Raw genomic sequence first — 19,961 nt, 5'->3', positions numbered from 1 at the left:
GGTCTCATGGAGACGAGAAGAGGAGGAGAAGCCGAAAGGAAAAAGTACACCGAAGGTCCCTCAACTTGTCACCGAGTTTCGAAAACACCCCCAACCGTACAACCAGATATTCGGGGTCCCTTAACTAATTAAAACAAGTCAAAATGGGTCCTTTGATGATTTTGACTCCGGTTTTGGTTTACGTGACGGTTGAGTCAGCGTGGGACCCACGTGGGCTCTACATGTCAGTGTGGCCACATAAGCCTCCCCCTCTTTCCCCTCCTTTCCCTTCTCCCCCCTCTCTCTCTCTATCTCTCTCTCTTCTCTTCTCTTCTCTTCTCTTCTTTGGGCAAGCCGGCCGGCGGCGGCGGCAGTGGCCGGTCGCGAATGGCGTCGGCGACGCTGCGTCGCCGCCGTCAGCGAAGTGGCCCCGCGCGAGCGGGCGCCGCGGCGTTGGGCGTGGAGGTGGAGGCGAGGCCGTCTCGCGTCGTTTAAGTCCCCGTCTCGGGCGGCGAGGATGAGGTTGACGTCGACCGCCGCGGGGTGGCGCGTGCCTCTCGGAGTCGTTCACCGCTCGGCACCGGCTTCATCGACAACCCGCTCAGCACCGGCTTCAGCACCGCGCCGTCCCTCGCTGCCATCCCCACCAATCAGTCCGTCGGCCGGTTTTGTCGTAGTGCAGGCGGCGACGGGGAAAGAGAAGGCAGGCGGCGGCCGGCGCGCGAGAGGGCGGCGGTGGTGGGGAGGAAGGGGACAGCTATCGTTGCACGATATTTTTCTGGTGTTGGATCTGCTGGAAGACTCATGCGAGTCATTAGTTGGCAGCATCGTTGCAGAGAATGCAAAGCGTTTCTGCTTGATCTGAATGAAGCTATCTGGAGGCAATGTAAGCATCATTTTTCCATGTAACCATGTTCAGTATCTATCTATGCCATTTGATTGCGATTCAGATAACCAGAAAACACTCACATCAGCATGCATGTACCCATGTTCATACAATGTCAAGCTGGAGACATACTTATATCTTTCATGTACACCATGATTTACACTGTAATAAAATCACCAACTCGAATTAGAGAAGCTGAACTGTTTTGTTAGTAACACATTGCACATGCAGGAAGAAGCCAAGCCACCCCTCGCCGAGGAGCAGCGCGACCTCGGCGTCAGCGACGACGGCAAGGTAGTAGACGCCGCCTCGCCGATGGGCTCAGGGGACTACGAATCCGACGCGTACGTGGCCTCGGCGGTGTCCCAGTGGACGCCCACAGCCGTGCCAGTGGCGGTGGCGAGGACCTGCTCCCGCGCTTCTTGTGCAGCACATGGTGGGCGCACCTCGACGACGGCGAGGCCGGTGGCTCCGGCAGCGTTCTGCGTCCACGTGACCCGGATGAGAAGCTCCTTCCCGAAGTGCAGCGAGGCACCGTACACCGCCGTGGTCGCCGCCTGCAGCTTGCGATCCAGAGCACCGCCGCGCCCAGAGTCACTGGCGGCGGCGGCGGCGATGCCGACCGAGCTGTCGCCGAAGCACAACGACTCCCGCGTCGCCTCCGGCTTTGGTTTTTCTTCCGGCGAGATTAACTGCTGCTTGCTGTTGCTGCTGCAATAAAAGAGAGAGTTGACGTGGCACGCTGACATGTGGAGTCCACGTGGGTTCCACGCTGACTCAACCGTCACGTAGGCTAAAATCAGGGTCAAAACCACCGAGGGACCTAAAGCGAACGTTTTGTTAGTTAAGGGTCGTCCGGTATTTTTGCGGTTCGTGGACGATTTTGTATGTCGATGACAAGTTGAGGGACCTTGGGTGTACTTTTTCCAAGCCGAAATGATGCGGGCCTTTTGGCTCTTTTCTGGGCCCAGCTGAGGCCTAGTCCAGGCGACGCGGAGGCCCAGCTTATGCACTGGATCCTTCACATGGGCAGCAAGAATGGAATTTCTGCGGAAAAAGTACAACGAAGGTTCCTCAACTTGTCATCTAGTAAAAAACGTCCTCAAACCGCAAAATCAGATATCCGGCGTTTCTCAACTTACAAAACCGTTCACTTTATATCCTTTTGTGGTTTTGAGTCCGATTTTATTCAATGTGGCGGCTGAGTCAGCGTGGACCCTACGTGTCAGGATACCACGTCATCTCTATCCTCCCTCTCTTCTCTCGCTTCCTTGGTTCCTCCTCTCTCTCTGTCTTCTCTGCCTAGCCAGTCAGCGGGGTGAGATGGGAGAGGAGGAAGGTGTCCCCACGACGGCGGCCGCCGGCGGCAGCGGGGAAGCACAGCGCGGCAGCCCGGTGGCGGCCAAAGATGGACTCGGGGACAGCAGCGAGGCGGGAACAACGCGGACGTCGACGGGGAGGCAGGGCAGAATGCGATGGCGAGCGCCTCAGCGCCCGCGAGAAGGAGAGATCAGGGCTCGTTAGGGTTCTACCTCTTTTGCAGCATTGATCCATCATCCATCGCTGGCAAATGCATCGTGTCACAGTATGTTCCCCGATGACGAGTTGAATCCGGATAGATCAGCCCAGCCGCGCCGCCGCTGACGTCGCCGCCTCCCGGAGCGACACCGGCGCCGCTGCCACCTGTGGTGCTGCCTCCATTGTCGCCGCCTGCGCCGTTGCCACCGCCCCAGAATTGGAGGTTGCCGGGAGGCCCAAGAACTGGTAGTCGACGGGATGTAGTACCATGTAAAATGAGATGAGCCATGAGATTACTCGAGTACAGGTCCTGACCAATAGGGGTGGGTGTTCGGTTAGACCGAAAAATTCGGTCTCGGTCTTCGGTTTTTCGGTCAGTTCGGTCTTTGCAAACTCAGGACCGAATTTCATCAAAAAAAAACTCAGGACTGGCAAATTCGGTCTCGGTTTTTTCGGTCTCGGTCTCGGTCTGACCGAAATTTTTTAGGAGAGTTTGGAATGAAAAAATTTGGAACGCGCGGTGGAGGGCGGAGGCGTCGGCCGCGGCGCGGTGGAGGACGGCGGCGTCGGCTGCGGCGCGGTGGAGGACGGCAGCGGCCGCCGCGCGGTGGAGGGCGGAGCCGGAGGCGGCGGCGCGGTGGAGGCTGGAGGAAGCGGCGGCGGTGGCACGGTGGGGGCTGGAGGAGGAGGCTGCACTAGTAGTAGGGTTAGTATCACTTCTAGGGTTTGTTTTAGTGGGCTTATTGGGCTTCCTAAGTCTATTGGGCCAAAATTTCGGTCATTTCGGTTATTCGGTTAACCGAGCCTAATAACCGAAATGACCGAAATAAATTCGGTCTTTTGAGGGCTGGGACCGAACAGATAACCGAATTTCTCGGTCTCGGTCTCGGTATTTTCGGGTCGGTTCTTCGGTTCGGTCTAAATATGCCCACTCCTACTGACCAAGAAAGCAAAACCATTCATTTCACTGTGGCAAGTTTGCACAGCGACAACGTCCTTAACCAGCCACCAATAGCCCCGCCGCTGCCGAGCTGGTAGTCGACAGGATCCAACGAGCTCAATCCGGGAAACCCTAGCCTCGACGCACCGGTGCTGTAGTGATCGCCGCCGCCGAGTGGGTGGTGCAACGAGGGCTTGAACGACAGCTGCGCCTGCGGCGGCATCATGGCCGCGGCCGCCACCGCGGCAGCGCTGCTGCCACCCGTGGCGGTTGACGAGGTGGACGACAACATGCTGCCGGTGGCGGAGGCCGAGGCGGCCGACAACGATGACAACTTGGATGACCCGCCGCCGGCGGGGATGTTGCGGACAGCGCGCCGCCGCGCCTCCAGTAGCGCAGAGAAGTGAGAGAGATGAGGAAGGGAGAGAAGAGAGGAAAGAGAGAGGAGCTGAGGTGGACACGCTTACACGTGGGATCCACGTGGGTCCCGCGCTGACTCAAGGATAAAACCGGGTGTAATACTGTCCTGGACCTATTGTAACCTGTTTTAATTAGTTAAGGGACGTTGAATATCTGGTTTTACGGTTTGAGGATGTTTTTTAACTCGATGATAAGTTCAGGGGCCTTCGGTGTACTTTTTCCAATTTCTGCTGATGATCTGACTGAAATGTGGGCCAGGGAAGGGCTCGTTCAAAATTTGGGCATAGCATCACTGCATGGAAAATCAAAGTAGTCACCTATGCAATTAACACTTGTGCACTTAAAAGAAGGTTAAATTTTGTGCATGTTGTGCATGCACATTTCTGGAAAAATTCGGGAAGAATCAAATGTGCTTTCGGGAGATGATAGTTAAATGAGGGCGATGAAACCATAGAACTTTGAATTATGTGTACAATTCATATTTTCTGTATCTTACAACCATATAGCCTGTAGTTTTATGGAAATAAATTACTAGTTAGCTAAGACAGTGTCCATACTCTTTAGTAACCAATTGAAATTTCTAGTAAGAAAGCAATTAACATTTCATCCTATAGTTTCAAAATAGACGTTTTCAACTCTAAAATACGACGGAACATGTAAATACGTGCTTTTAAAAAATCACTGCTAAAAATATTATTCAGGTATTTTACGTATACTGATGAATATTTGAATGCCAGATAAAACGCGTATGTTAGTTTTAGACTCCATTTTCGGGCTAGTCATGCAGCCGTTTGGGCTCCACCGCTATATGCTACACCATAGATTGTGAAAATCGCGTGAATAAGACCTTATTTAGATGGGACTAAAACGTCTCTATCACATCGAATGTTTGGACACTAATTATAAATATTACACATAGGCTATTAATAAAACTCATCCATAATCTTGGACTAATTCGCGAGACGAATCTATTGAGCCTAATTAATCCATGATTAGCCTATGTGATGCTACAGTAAACATTATCTAATTATAGATTAATTAGACTTAAAAAATTTATCTCACAAATTAGCTTTCATTTATGTAATTAGTTTTGTAAGTAGTTTATATTTAATACTCTAAATTAGTGTCTAAATAAACACCACTTAAAGTAGTCCGTAGCAAGAAAAGTCTCTTGGTCGTACAGGCTCGATGGCATCACTGGCCAGCCCATATTCCCGCTAAAACAACTTATTAGGAAATAAAAACTAATCCATAGGCAAAACTTTCATATATTTATTCGTACCAACTTAAAAGCCAATATTACAAAAATTATGTTGAAAATATCTTAAAATCAACTTTAAAATTAAGTTCGAAAATTTCAATTTTGGCTTTTGCTCTGACTTATTAGGTTAACCGACGAGACTCGCTGGCTTTACCACTGTTCACGGTCGCACTCTAGCAACTTGCACTGCCTTCTCACTTCTCAGCCATCTCTCCCTATCAAAACATTATCCTTGCTTAAGAAGAGAAAGTGGAATCTTTAAAGAGATGTAGAGACCTATCCAAAACACTCTTTTCATAAATTGAACCTAGACCACTCCTTTTTTTGTGTGTCTACACACAGTTTTATGATGATCACCGAGTGAATCCACTTTAGCATATCATACTGGAAAAATACAATTGGCTTTTAATTTGGCCAAACGCATGTGACTCACATCTGATCAATTTGGTTCCAAAAGGACAAGGCAATTCTTATAGAAAAAAGTTTAAAACCGTAAAGCTAAATCCTAAAGCTAGGCAAAGACTAAACAACGTAGTGAGAGTTCAGATAACGTAGTGCCAGTTGGTTGCTTTTGAGGTTAGCCCGTACACAATTTGGTTTGCAAAGCTAAACTTTCAAATGCCTAGAGAAAGGAAAAACATTGGTTCCAAGAGTTATTATTCTAATGGCACACCCTCGCAGTTAAGTCTAGCTATGATCAGCAACTATGTCACAGACTAGAATATACTTTTGACGTAAACAACTAACAACCTCATCTTTTCGGCTGTGCTTATAATTATCAGCCAAAATTTAAATTTTTAATCTTAAATTTAAAGCTGATTTTGGGGTTTTTTCATCGAAGTTTATTTTTCAATTATTGCTTTCAGATCGCTAAGAACAATATATAAAAATTTTATTTGCACATTATTTTTCGTTTGTAAATATGCCATTCGGTTTATTCCCCGAATAACCAAACGATGGGGCCATAAGGCTCCTTTGGAGACAATGAATTATGTACATTTTTTTTAGCAAAAATGAAATTGTTTTCTACGGAAACCATGTGAAATTCATACATTTCAAATGAGCTACTTTCTCTGTTTAATGTTACTAAGACTTTTGGGTTTTGAATAGGCTCTATTTCATATTACAAGACTTTTTGGGTTTCGAATAGGCTTTGTTTCATATTACACTATTTCGAATAGATTTATGCATGGATCTATATGTGCTTCAAATATATGTCTGCATCATATGAATCTAGACGATGAATAGAGATAACAAAACGTCTTATAACATGAAATTGAGGAAGTATGTAGAAAAGACATATTTGAATTTTTTTCACATAAATAAAAGTGTTTTCGAAAAGCCAATGCCAAACACATTTGCAATGGTCTACCATCCTTTAGTTGGATCAATAATCCTTGTAGTTTTCTACACTGTTGATAGTCATGACTCATCACTTTGTCTTTGCTGCAGTATCTGCCTGCCTTGTCAGCATTCCATTTCCCTCCCTTTAGCTAGTAGTATAGCTTCCTCACCTCGCCGGCCACCGCTCCATCGCTGCCGTGCCGGCGCGCCACCGTGAGATCTCTCTCCCCCGACATTCTCTCGGAGACACAGAGAGAGCAGCAGGGACAAGGAATCGGACGAACAGTTTGTGTCAGAGAGAGAGAATAGACGAGAGCTCGGATGCAACGCAAGAGATCGGATTCCATGCTTGCTCCGCCATTGCCATTCCGTTCTTGGCAACTTTGATCCCTCGCTTGCTCCGGCCATCCACGGCAACCAACCCCAACCAGGAAGGTCACCAGCGAGAGGAGGATCGGAGGAGGATAAGTAGCCGTGGGTGCTTGCCGCCTCGCTGATGGCCCTTGCCGCCGCGCCGCCATGCCCCGCACCGCAAGAAAAGCTCGTGTCCTCCTGCTGTCCTCGCCGCCGCCGCCGCCGTCGCCGCCGGTGATGCTTCGGCGTGGCGGGGTGGTGTTGTTGTTGGTGGTGGTGGTGCTCGGGCTGCTCGCCGCGCGGTGCGACGGGAAGAAGGTGTCGTCGTTCGTGGGGACGTACGGGGTGAACTACGGCAGGATCGCGGACAACCTGCCGCCGCCGACGGAGGTGGTGAAGCTCCTCCGCATGGCGCGGATCAAGAACGTGAAGATCTACGACGCCGACCACACCGTCCTCGACGCGTTCCGCGGGTCGGGGCTCAACCTGGTGATCGCCGTGACCAACGGCGAGGTGAAGGACATCGCGGCGAGCCCCGCCAAGGCCATGGACTGGCTGAACGAGAACGTCCAGCCCTACTACCCCTCCACCCGCATCGTCGGCATCACCGTCGGCAACGAGGTCCTCGGCGGCGCCGACGCCGGCCTCGCCGAGGCCCTCATCGGCGCCGTCGTCAACATCCACGACGCGCTCAAGATGCTCGGCCTCGCCACCAAGATCGAGCTCACCACGCCCCACTCCGAGGCCGTGTTCGCCAACTCCTACCCGCCGTCGGCGTGCGTGTTCCGCGACGACCTCATGGTGTACCTCAAGCCGCTGCTGGACTTCTTCTCCAAGACCGGCGCGCCGTTCTACGTCAACGCCTACCCGTTCCTCGCCTACATGAGCGACCCGGCGCACATCGACGTCAACTACGCGCTGTTCAAGCCCAACGCCGGCATCTACGACGCCAAGACGAGGCTGCGCTACGACAACATGTTCGAGGCGCAGGTGGACGCGGCCTACTTCGCGCTGGAGGCGGCGGGGTACCCGGAGATGGAGGTGAGGGTGGCGGAGACCGGGTGGGCGTCCGCCGGCGACGCGACGGAGGCCGGCGCCGACCCGGCGAACGCGAGGGCGTACAACTTCAACCTCAGGAAGAGGCTGTTCCTGCGCAAGGGGACGCCGTACAGGCCGGGGAGGGTGGCCAAGGCGTACATCTTCGCGCTGTTCAACGAGAACCTCAAGCCGGGGCCGACCACCGAGCGCCATTACGGCCTCTTCAAGCCCGACGGCAGCGTCTCGATCGATCTGGGGTTCAAGGGCCTCGTCCCTTCGTCGTCGTTGCCATCGTCGTCAATTATCTCATTCAAGGTACACTTACTTATTGTTCTATTCTTGTTGGTCGTCTTTGTTTTTGTTTCGCCATGGTTGATGGATTGAGCTTCTTGATTATCTTTGCTTTGATTTGCCATGGTTGATGGATCGAGCTTCTTGATCGTCTTTGCCTCTTTGCTTCGATTCGCCATGGTTGATTGATCTTCTTTGCTTCGATTCGCGATCGACTGGACTTCTTAGTTTTATTTGGACATGGTTGATTGGTTGACCTTCTTGGTAGTCTTTGCTTCGCCATGGTTGATCAGTTGAGCTTTTCTTATGGTAGTCTTTTGCTTTGCTATGGTTGATTGATTGAGGTTTATGATAATCTTTCCTTTGATTCGCCATGGTTGATTGAGATTTATGGTCGTCTTTGCTTGATTGATTGAGATTATTGTTAGTCTTTGCTTCGCCATGGTTGGTTGATTGAGCTCCATGATCACCTTTGCTCGATTGATTGAGCATATCGATAGTCTTTGCTTCACCTTATTGATCGTCTTTGCTTTGCCATGATTGATTGGTTGAGCTTAATGTTAGTCTTTGCTTCGGCATGGTTGATCGATTGAGCTTTTCTTTGATGGTCTTTGCTTTGATTCGCCATGGTTGATTGATTGAGAATTTGAGGTGAGATTGATTCTTGATGTTCCTGTTTTATTGCAGAGAGCTCGAGAAAGGGGATGGATGGCGCTTGTACAGTACTCGGCTACACTTCTGTCATGTACATTCATTTTTCTAGTTTTAAGTTAGTGATCTGATTACAACCAGATTAATTAGTTACTAACTGTCAATCGATCCGTCATGCCCATGTGAAAAAAAAATATTCGTTCTTTGGATGCAAATTCCACGAAAATTGTGGCATAGAAATTCAAAAGAGTTGTCCCTTCCTGTACATAGTCTCTGTTCCTCTTGTAGTCTTGTAGCAAACGATTATCTAGATGTAGTTCTTATTTCTGAATATGTTCTTCTCATGCTCCAGAGCTCAGCAATCAGCATAACCTCCAGAACTTAACCTAAGTACATAACTATGCCACTTTCCCCTTTTTCAAACCAGAATTTGAATTACATTACACCAAATAAACTTCTCCTAAATTGAAACATTACTAGTTGTGTAGTTTCATTTTTTGAACTATCAGATTAGAATTTCCACTACTACGACTTGAATTTAGAGCCTTCTGAATTACTCAAGGCATCTGATTGCTACAAGCTATGAAATGAAACACCATGCTTCTGTTCTGAAGTTAAGGATTACTTGTGCGACATTGAAATCCAATCATCTTCTGCCTGAAACAACAGGGCAAAGATAAGGAGATTTGTGATGCTTTGCTTATTGCAATGATCCACATAAATAAAAGAAGTTTCAACACGTTGACAGGAGACTAGCCTGCAGGCATATTCCTGTGACTTGCCATCCGTTCTTTTTTTTTTCGTCGTTTCTTTTTGCAAAGACAAGACTGAAAAAGCAGATGCAAAGCGATGATGCATCAGATAGGATGCTGATGTTGTTGAAGAAACAGTTGCTTCGTCACAATCTTTCTTTCACAGGGCTAAAATGATATGCGTATCTTTCACTTTCTGATCCTTGAGCAAAGCTGGGCATCTGAAAAATCTGAAGGACATGGCAGGAAAAAGTATCCTACCTTTTATAATTTTTCTCCTCTCGTTTTTAATTTACGATGACCTTTTTTTTAAAGAGAAAACAACACGAGATTGTGCCTTTTTATTAAATATAGCGAGAGAAAAATACAACCCCTAAAGATAAGAAAAGGAAAAGAGAAAAATATCTATGCACTTTATCTTCTACCTTAGTCTGATCATATCATGATATCATTTGAAGAATCTATGGTCCAATGGTCATAGCACGTACTGGTATCTGAACATGATTGATCACTACGAATACACTACCTGTAGCCGATGTTAATTAATGGTATGATCATGGGGGTAGTACTGCACAAACTTTAATGTCGACAAATCCATGAACAAAAAAGTGCGGAATGAATTGAGCACAAACTTAAATATAGATCAATCAGGGGAAGCTTGGGCGAAATGAGTTGGACTACTTCAGAAAAATCTTGGACTAACAAAAAAATGACCTGTACTACTTCAGAGAAATCTTGGACGAAATATTGGTGTGACAAAAAAAAGTAAAGGAGTGTAGAACTAATGCGCATCCAGGGAATCGAACCCTGGTCAGTACCGTGGGAGGGTACTATGATACCACTACACCAGATGCGCTTACATGCCTACAAGGACAATGTTTCATTATATCTGTTGAGCAAAAGTATCAACTTACCTTTGTAACTGTTCGACGGCAGATCAAATTAATATCAATCCTAAACTTAGTTTGCCCCATGGAATGGAACTACTGAAGACGGTTAGTGCTTATACTGTGTTGAGCCAAAAAAAATGGGTCGCCAATTTGGTTGTACCGTACCGTACGCAACTGTTGCGACAATTCTTGGTTTCATATCACAAGTATTTTGAATTTTATTTTCCTAATTAAATTCTTTTAAGTTTGTAAAAAGATATACTAAAATTTTTAACACAAAACAAGCATACCCACATTATATTTAAAATAAAACTAATTTAGTGTTATAGATGTTTCTAACTTTTTTTTATATATAAACTTAATCAAACTTAGATATAAAAACGGTGGGAGGGAGTACTACATTGGAGTACTCCAGTACGCTCGCGCCATCGTGCAACAGAAGATCTCCCAACTCAACCATCTCACGAGCGCGCAAAGCTAGCCGGGCGCCGCGCTCATGCCAACCGCCGCCACCACCAGCCCTACCACGGCGCCGCGGCCGATCGAGCACGCGGCCGGCGCCGTTCGTGTGTGCGACAAGGTTGAGAGAGCCACCGCCCGCCGGCGACGCGGATGCCATTGCCGGAGGCAGAGGCGCGCGCGCGCCGGAGCGCGTTCGTCGGCCCGCTCCTCGGGCAAGCTCAACCCGCCGGCGGCGGCGGCGGCGGCGCGGCGCTGTCCACGGGCCACGGCTCCATGCGCGACGCGACTGGAGCGCACCCTAGATCTTGTCAAGGTCAGGTCGCCAGCTAACATTCGCACGCCTGCAGGGTGTTCGTCCAGATGCAGGCCGCGCATACATCCTGTGGCCTCTGCCATGAGCTGTGGCCATATGCTTCTCCACAGGTCTCACCCTCCCCTACCAGCTGTCTCACTTCCCCAACTCATTTTTGTTGCAAGTAGTTACTACTAAATGCAAAGAAAAAGTTACCATTCACATCTTAGTAATAAAATCCACAAAATAAAATTTGATCCATTCAACATCCTGGTGCAAAACTATGCGCTCAAGCTTATGACAGCTTTTTTTTTTTAAAGAAGTCTTTCAACATCCATGGATTTCCTTGTAACAGCTTTAACATATGTAAGTTACACTAACAAAAACATGTTTATGGCTTTCAATTCCATCTAATTTCATATACACTGGTGACTGGTTCATCTCTTCCTCTATCAACTCAAGGCTGCACCACTGTTTATTTGCATCATCATGGGAATATAATGATGCAAGACCTTGCTGCTGCTGCTGCTGCTATATTCCCCCCAGAAAATGGGGGGTTGTCAACAAAATTACTGACATGGACAGTAGTAATCAACTTCATCAGATTCAGAAGTCACCAGCACTGGTTAAGGTGTTCTGCAGATGGCCAATGTTTTGGCTAAACCTTGTGACCATTGGCGGATCCATTCTGCTCACCGATCTTCTGGAATTCAGCTTGGATGACCTCAACAATCTTTGCGTCATCGGGGTCAGGCTCGGGAATGCTGACATGTAATGATCCCATCTTGATGAGTTCCTTGCACGATGCTAGCTCCTCAATGTGACCATAAAGCTCTTTGTGGAAAGGATGGTCAAGTGAGTAGCAGTCATCAGCGTCAGTAGATGAATGTTTGGATGAGCCAGAGCCCTCCCGGCGGCAGAAATGTGGAAGAGATGAATAGTCCATAATCTACGTTAGCCAATAAATGAAATATTCAACATACTAATATTGAAGAAAATCAACGGAAGAATCGTTTGTTCTGTGCCACTACATTCACTCTGTTATGAACGATCTGTGAAAAGAAACAAGTAGCCCAGTGAATTACTGAACTTACCTTCAGAAGTTCATCTCTTCCACAACCATGCAAAACTTTAACCTTCTTTTTTGTCCTCTCCTGCAACAGGGGTTTCACAACCTACCAGAAAGATCAAATGAAATGTCTGAGCTTTCGGCTTTCACTACAAAATTATTAGCACAGCATTAGGCTAGAATAAATCATATACCTTCCAACATGCAGAAAATATATAGGGAACATTAACTACATAGTACGTCTCCGTTTTTTCAGGGTAGTTCAAATCATCAACCGTTGAGATTGAAGTCAACATCTGTAATCCATATTGACAAAAATCATGTCACCCTATATTGCCAGAAACAACGGAAGTAATAGAGAAAATTGTATGAAATTTGAGAAAGAATAGCATAAAACATACCTTCATTTGGCTCAGTGCTGACAACTTCAAGCCAGTCATGTCCAAAACTTTTACACAGGTGGTAACAGGCCGCCCAAATTTTTCCGTCAACATGGGCTAATTTGGAGATATATATTTTCATAAGAAAAGTTTCTATGCATTAACATAAATATATTGGAATCTTTATTCTCATACTCACCAAAATTACACGATCACGGTACTCATTAATCTGAATATGAGATTGCACATAGTAATGGACCTGAAAATGTAATATTTCTACTCTTAGTGGACAAAGTGGGTTTAAGTAAAATGGGGTAGAGCACCACAAAACTGTAAGTTGATCTTATGAGATCATTAACCATGATTTAGGTTACTAATCGGTGATAATATTATGTCAATAAGTTACATCACCATCACAACTAACATTTAAGTACACAACAAAAAGTAAAATCTAGCTTCATGACTTTGGCTGCAGCCTATTCAATAAATAGTAGTCATCATCTCATAATTACCGAAGCTTTGTCATATGTGCTCTGCCCAACACCAACGGCAAAAACTGGGAGACCCTATAAAAGAAATAGAAGAAAAAAATGTAGTAACATATTTCTTACGTTTTAGTAACCAGAGTCCAGAGTAGCATTCTTGATTTATTTTTGGCATAAAGAGCATCAGAGAGCGGATAGTAAGCATGGTTAATAGAAAATATCTACAGGAAGTCAGGAACTAGAAGTCCTTATGTGTCAATCAATAGCACTACGGAAAGGACATTAAAAGTGGGCAAGCCGAATGCACAATTGCAAGTGAGAAAATTATCCTAATTGTAAATCCATGCTGGGACATGTATAATGCATTTTTATACATATCAAACACATGAGAATTTACCTAGTATCTAATAATAAAAAGGCTATGAAGTCAGCTGAAATGATCAAAACTTAAAGCAAGAACATATTGTAAGACACCACACTCTAGTTTGAATTCTACACTGATAATCTTAGGTCATATCTTGCTTTACAGACCCAAAAATTGCTGCCACTGAGACATCAGATTACGGACCATTCAGTGTATTTACCTTTTCTATTGTCTACAAAAGTACTACAATTAACCGAAATGCGCCCGTAAATGATTAAACTACGAACCAAGTTGTTTGCCAAACCCCACTGAAACAAACACATGCATGTTCTATGCATATAGAGTAAAACATGTAGACAAATAGTTACATCAGGATCAATGTATGCTGGACAAGAAACATACTTCAACACAATCATTTGGGAGTGTGGCCATACCTCCTTTGTGTATCCTGAGAGTCCAACAAGTTGTGAATCACGGATTGATCTGTACAAATCTACTGGGACTATAGGTCTCTGTATATGGTCAATGTAGACAGTGATCAGCAATTATGAAATAACGTGCAAGATCAACATAATGACTATAAGTTTGCTTGACGAAAGGTATGAGTAACAAGAGACTGAAACTGAAGACCAATAAGCGACTCAGCCATAAATTTCTGACAGGATTGTAGTCTAGAAGAGTTAGTCACCTCCAGAACAGTATCGATTTCGTTTTGAATCCTCCAATTCAAAGAGTCTACAAGCTGCATATACATAACCAGCTAAGCAACAATAAATTCAAGAGATCATCTCTCCTCAGTATAGAATGGATAAATATGAAATTCGTTACCATTTTATGAGCCTTAGATACGTTCCACTCTCTGGCCTTAAGGAAACGCAATAATGTTTCTTTAGGATAGCCCTGGTGCACATTCTGAGAAAAGAGATACATTTAGATATTCCTTAATTCAAGCAATATTCACTTCACAAGTCACATGTAAGGATGATTTGCAAATCAATCATATCGCATAAAAACCATCCAAGTGAAGGAATTCAAGAATCAGCAACGAATACTATATCCCAAGGAACATAAAATGGCTGCATTATGTATATGTTCTAGTCATGCATACAAGTATGGACTGTTGGTGCAAAGGTAGGTTATATAGTGTAATATATGCTGGTTATGGTATTTGGTTTACTTCCCTTCAGGGTTGTAAGTATTTTTGTGAACACAAATAGTGACAATCTTTTTCAAGATTATGTAACTCTCAGACGACTCTAGAAAGGAATAAAACTAAGTGTATTGACTATTGTTGCATAGAGGAAAGAGAGGAATAATTCTGAATCGCTTTTTCTGGAAACTATTGTTGGAAGGGGTGATTGGATGGACAATGGAATAACAGGTTCTTTGGGTGGCTCTCGTCCATTTTAACCCCAGTTGACTAGTTCTTAGGGCAAGTGCTATGATAGATGTGACTACCATCTCCAAATTTATTTATTTTATTCACTCATGAACTAAAAGGCAACCCATACAATGTATCACCTCTAGTACACAAATACCAATATGTCTAATATTCTCACACACTTTTTGAAATTTGTGTGGAGGTTGCCTCTTGATTTAGGGGTGGCTCATCTTCTCTCTCCTCACTTCTCTCCTCCACCTCATCACTCAATCCAATGTGGCACTCTTAGGGGCAACATATGGTACATTATAGTACTTGCCCTTAGTAAAAATATCAAGCAAGCATTGAGTCAGCTATTGATCTTCTAAGGGAAATGCAACTGAAACAATAAACATGTACGTAGGAGTTAGGAAGAGTCCAGCTTCAGTTAATGGAGCAGCCACATCACTTGTTTGGTTACTGCATGTTTCCCAATCCTTGGCCACTACAACAAACAGAATTGATTCTGCATTTCTTACAGGTTGTGATGCGGTAACTTTCATACTTAGTTGCGCTCCCCTAACCAGTATATTCCACTCCAGGACAAGTTGACATCTCATAACCTCATACGTGTAACATGTTGCCTCTTAACTTTCAGAGAACATTTAGGAAACCGACAAGCGATAACGCCATGTATTTGGCACGTGTCAACAGATTTAGGCTACATAGCTGGTTTACATTAGTAGCCAAGAAAGGAATATCGCCAGCACTCAGAAAAGTTCCTATGGAACTGGTAGCAGCGAATGATATACTCAATGATGATTGTCGAATAACTCCAAAACAACTTAGCTCCTTAATAGACTTGGAGATCAGTATAATTCAGACACTTCCTCTGTTGCAGGAGACAGCACGATTCCCTCGCCATGAACGAATGTCAACCCATGCAACCATTGCGAATTTCATTGAACACGCAAAGCCCCTAAACTTACTACACTAGACAAATCAAACGCTAGCATTCCCTCGCTTACTCATTGGCATTACACAAACTCTACATTCCTTGTTTCCGTCCATGGATCAAGCACCATTATCCAATCACATCACTTCCCTAGCAGTCCATCACTACATTGACCAATAATGTAATTTTCAAAAAAAAAAAATCCATTTTAAACTAATGATCTATTATATCAGATATAAAGACCCTAACTCTGACAAGCTCGCTCTCACGATCTAAATCAGATCAAATCACGCAGCTCTGCTAAAATCAGCTAATCCACACCATGATCCAACCACACAGACTACAACAAAAATCTACAAGAACCATCACCAAGATCCAAGCTGGCACAGGCTGCCGACATAGGGCACCCCAGATCCGTACCTGAAACGTCCTCCTCAGCGGCGCCTCCACTGCAAAGATCCATCCAAGCAACCCCCACCTCGTCAGATCACCCCAAGAACCCGGCCAGCTCGAGCCGAAAACTAAAGCACACACGCACGCACCCACCTTGGTCCATGAGGAGGGCGAGCTGCTTGACGGCGTCGTCGGAGGCGGCCCCCATTGCCGCGGTCGGGGGAGATCGGGGCAAGATTTGGGGGCAGGTGAAGGGCGTGGTCGTCCTCCTCCCGATCGATCTCGGGGTTGTGGGGGTTCGTCGAGGCGTGGGAAATCCGGAGGCGTCACTCCTACTCCTACTCCTTCTCCATCTCCAGCCCGCGAGGTGGTGATGCGTACGTTACACTATACGGAAGGAAGGGAAGCTGCTTCTGTGCTGCTGCTGCTGCTTCAGCTGATGCCGCTGCAGCTGCAGCTTCGCCTACTTTATGAGAGAGAGAGAGAGAGAGAGAGGGAGGGATCAGGAAGATCTCGCATTTTTTTTCCTAAAAAGGGCAAAACCAGAGGAAAAATAAGGATTTTTTTCCCTTGCTTGTCTTAACAGAAGAATATAATTAAAGAAAAAGGCTTGCTTGTCTTAACAGAGGAAAATAGGGATTTTTCTTGCTTGTGTTTTTATAACAAAAAAAATAGGTTTTTTTTCTCTTTTTTGGTGTTTTTTTAAAACTATATTCAATCTTTGCTCCGCTTGAAAAGTTGGATAGGCTTGTATATAGGTAGTGTATTCGTTTATTTGTAGTTACCTTCTCCCTCTATCCTAAAAAGAATAAACTTCTAGGGATAAATATATATAGCTACTTGTCCATATTCATTTCCTGAAGTTGGTTGGTTTTTTATAGGAGACAGAGCGAGTGTATGTGTTAAACTGTCAATTTCGTAGGTTATGGTACTGATGTCACTTTTGTTTTCTTTCAATGATGATATTTCATTTTATTATCGTATAGATTTTGTTTTTGATTCAAGCATGAATGAGTAGCAAAAGTGAGATTTGTTGTAAAAAAATGAGACAAATCCTCACTTGCGAAAATAAAATTATCTCTTTCTTTTATTTTGTGCAGTATCAAGTTAAAGTCTATCAACTACCGGCAGGCGGCAGCATGTCTTGAACTATTTAATATATGGATTGTTCAAATAAAAATTATATTGCTAAATTTGTTGGTGAAATCTACAATATCTTAATTTTAGTACTAACTATTTTAGGCATAAGTGGTCATTGCTCAATATTATCATATAATCCTTGCAATTTGATGGTTTCCAATGTTTAATAAAGAATGTATTTTTGTCAATGCCTTATCTAGTCGTTTTCACTTTTGTTATCTAGCTAACCAATTCTTAATAGGGACAAAAAAAAAGAGAGTTGTTTTAGTGGGCACAACTTTTGCACGCAGTATACTCTATACACTACTCCCATGATATATAGGAGGTGAGAGGACAAAAGAAAACCAAAGTTATTGCTTGCACTCCTTAACTATTGCTTCCAAGTTTCTATCACTGTATACCAACATTACATCAAGCATAAAAGTTGACTTTAGCTGTATGTAGTTTTAGGGAAAAACATGTGTGAGGTTGATGCCATATAAGAGCATCCAAAGCTGGAAAGAAATAGTTGTATATACCAAATTGCGCTACTCATTAAAAGTGAATTGAAGACTGTCTCTTAATTTCACCGAACTCCTTTGTTCCAATAACATTTTGCTTCCCTGCATTGTCATCCTTCTCTAACGTCCTGTAGTGCACCATCGTTTTCTATTTGTCTAAAGTCAATAAAATACCTATGTGATTCAAAATGGTACTTTTTAAAATTCAAATTCTCTAGGTAATTCAAGTCGACCTATAGGAGGAATACAGGGCTTGTTTGGTTCTTCACCCTACCAATTCATGAGTAGTGCCAAAGTCTAAGGCAAAATCTGACACTACCAAAATATTGGTAGTATTTTAGTAGGATAAAATTATTTAGTTAACATTTGAATTGTTACCGATATAAAGCCAAATTCTCATATCATAGTGGAGAAACTTCTAGAATATGACCAAATAGGATAGGGCCACTACCAAATATTTGGTCTCAATCCAAACTAACACTCATACTATTCAATTTGCCAATAAATTGGTAGGGCATGTTTTTGTTTCAAACCAAAACGGCCCACAATGCAAAAATCTTTAATCACAAGACAAGCACACCATCCAAACATTTTTTTCTGAAAAATAAGGATGATATTTCTATTTAGAAAGAAGCTAGGATGTCTACTAACATGAGTGAGCAATACAATGTTGTAGTTTGGAGTAAGCTCGCTCCTTGATTTTGTTAGGATTCAATAAAGTTGTAACTTGGTAGACCTCCTTTGGCTAGCCCGGTATAAAAAAAGTCGACTTTGTATTGGTAGTAACCAATGTATCAATGGCACCGTAATATGCACACATGCTTTGATAATGGACAGCTAAAAAATGTGTTTTCATCACCTATATCACAAAATCAAATCAAGAAAGTGCAAATCCTATTTGCGGGTGCCACTACTGAAGCAACACACAAAAAAAATCCCAACCCTTTTTTATCGTTCTAACCCAACTTATTTTTTAAGAACGGGCAACATCTCACAACCCAGCTTTTGGGAAAAAAATTAAACTAAACTTACAACCTTCCTTTTTAAAACAAATAGTCAAACTGTATGTCCTGTGTCTCTTCATTTCTATACTCTCCGCTTCCTAAAATATATATAAACATAATATATGATATGTGTACTGTGTTTATGTGTTTTGGAACAGAGATATGAGCAAAGCCACACTATAAGAGGGGGGGGGGGGGGCTAGGAATACATTAAAAAAAAAGAGGGGAGGGGGGGCTAGGAATACATTAAAAAAGAATTTAGATATGGTTAATCTATTTTTACCTTACGTGTATCCTTCCATACTCCTTTTGTCCCAAAATATAAAAACTTAACACTGGATAAGATGTTTCTTAGTATAATGTACGGTGTACTAAGAACGTCCCATACAGTTAAATGTTCTTATATCTTAGGACGGAGGGAGTATAAATTTAGATACCAGTATCTTAAATTTGGTCCAAAGTAGAGTAAACCATATGAGTAACATTGTCTTTATTTCGATCTAAATCCAAAATAGAGTAAAACAATCGCGTGACATCATCTTTATTTCGTTCGCTCCATCTCTGAACGGAGCAATACAATTTTCTTTTGGTTTAAACCTCCCTAGTACCATATCTAATATGTTTGATGGTTGGTTTTTGCGGTTGACAAGAAGATAAGTAAAACTCATACTCGTTGGAGCATCTGTCATTTGTTGGGCTCTGTGGTTGAGTAGGAATGATATGATTTTTGACAAATCAACATCTATCTCATATATGCAGGTAATATTTAAGGTAACATATTGGCTTAGGTTTTGGGCAAAGCTGCAAAAGTGTGAAGATGATGGAGAGTTTATGAAGGTTGCATGCCGTAAACTGGAGACGACGGTTATGCAAATATTTGCGAACCATGGATGGAGATTCACAAATAGATTTAAATAAATGTGTGCTCATTTTCTTGGTTTGGTCTTTTTTATTGTTGGGTGTGTTTAATTTTATTTGAACTTCACTCATTATTTATATGATTTCTTATAATAATTGGCTGTAACTCTGATGAGCAAAGGCTGAGATATTTATTCCATTATCTAAAAAGAATCTCTGAACGGAGTTAAGTCCAAAAGCGTAGTGCTTTTCTGGATACACCGTATACGACTGCCACTACACACACCTCACAAACCCACAACAAGACGTACTCTAAGCAGATACGTTTTCGCTACACCGAAAGCGGAAGCAGCGAAGGCGTATAGCTCGCGTTAG

General features: G+C 44.0%; 2 protein-coding genes, 1 long non-coding RNA gene and 1 other non-coding gene across 6 annotated transcripts; 2 read left to right on the top strand and 2 right to left on the bottom strand.

The window, feature by feature from the left end:
• Positions 1–6,413: 6,413 nt before the first annotated feature.
• On the top strand, positions 6,414–8,947 carry LOC4328645 (glucan endo-1,3-beta-glucosidase 14). The gene is made up of 2 exons (XM_015769183.2): positions 6,414–8,055; positions 8,719–8,947. The coding sequence occupies exons 1-2, from the start codon at positions 6,868–6,870 to the stop codon at positions 8,803–8,805; spliced, it is 1,275 nt and encodes a 424-aa protein (XP_015624669.1). The 5' UTR covers positions 6,414–6,867; the 3' UTR covers positions 8,806–8,947.
• A 1,272-nt stretch (positions 8,948–10,219) lies between these two features.
• Positions 10,220–10,290, bottom strand: TRNAG-CCC (transfer RNA glycine (anticodon CCC)). Its single transcript has one exon. It is a non-coding gene; the product is annotated as a tRNA-Gly (tRNA).
• Positions 10,291–10,744: 454 nt separating this feature from the next.
• Positions 10,745–19,742, top strand: LOC136355039 (uncharacterized). Its single transcript, XR_010739080.1, has 2 exons — positions 10,745–11,209; positions 19,488–19,742. It is a non-coding gene; the product is annotated as an uncharacterized lncRNA (long non-coding RNA).
• LOC4328643 (phosphatidylinositol/phosphatidylcholine transfer protein SFH2) lies at positions 11,363–16,525 on the bottom strand. Of its 3 annotated transcripts, XM_015769181.3 has the most exons (11): positions 16,238–16,525; positions 16,112–16,140; positions 14,205–14,288; positions 14,065–14,118; positions 13,811–13,888; positions 13,040–13,093; positions 12,727–12,786; positions 12,549–12,644; positions 12,342–12,443; positions 12,173–12,253; positions 11,363–12,027 (listed from the first exon to the last, which is right to left on the bottom strand). In XM_015769181.3, the coding sequence occupies exons 1-11, from the start codon at positions 16,290–16,292 to the stop codon at positions 11,737–11,739; spliced, it is 984 nt and encodes a 327-aa protein (XP_015624667.1). In that variant the 5' UTR covers positions 16,293–16,525; the 3' UTR covers positions 11,363–11,736. The 3 variants fall into 3 exon arrangements, with proteins under 3 accessions (XP_015624667.1, XP_015624668.1, XP_066163224.1); XM_015769182.3 differs by lacking the exon at positions 13,040–13,093; XM_066307127.1 differs by lacking the exon at positions 16,112–16,140.
• Positions 19,743–19,961: the final 219 nt, after the last annotated feature.

This window comes from Oryza sativa, chromosome 2 (genome assembly GCF_034140825.1).
Source record: "Oryza sativa Japonica Group chromosome 2, ASM3414082v1".
Lineage (NCBI taxonomy): Eukaryota > Viridiplantae > Streptophyta > Magnoliopsida > Poales > Poaceae > Oryza > Oryza sativa.
Note: the sequence above shows the minus strand (reverse complement) of the source record. Positions and strands in the feature narration are given on the sequence as shown.

Bases quoted from the DNA above. Each gene is read 5' to 3' on its own strand.
- LOC4328645 (XM_015769183.2), top strand. From the start codon at position 6,868: ATGCCCCGCACCGCAAGAAAAGCTCGTGTCCTCCTGCTGTCCTCGCCG. The intron at 8,056-8,718 runs GTACACTTACTT...GTTTTATTGCAG, and splicing joins CGTCAATTATCTCATTCAAG to AGAGCTCGAGAAAGGGGATG.
- LOC4328643 (XM_015769181.3), bottom strand. From the start codon at position 16,292: ATGGGGGCCGCCTCCGACGACGCCGTCAAGCAGCTCGCCCTCCTCATG. The intron at 14,119-14,204 runs GTAACGAATTTC...ATGTATATGCAG, and splicing joins TATCTAAGGCTCATAAAATG to CTTGTAGACTCTTTGAATTG. The intron at 12,028-12,172 runs GTAAGTTCAGTA...TGGCTAACGTAG, and splicing joins GAAGAGATGAACTTCTGAAG to ATTATGGACTATTCATCTCT.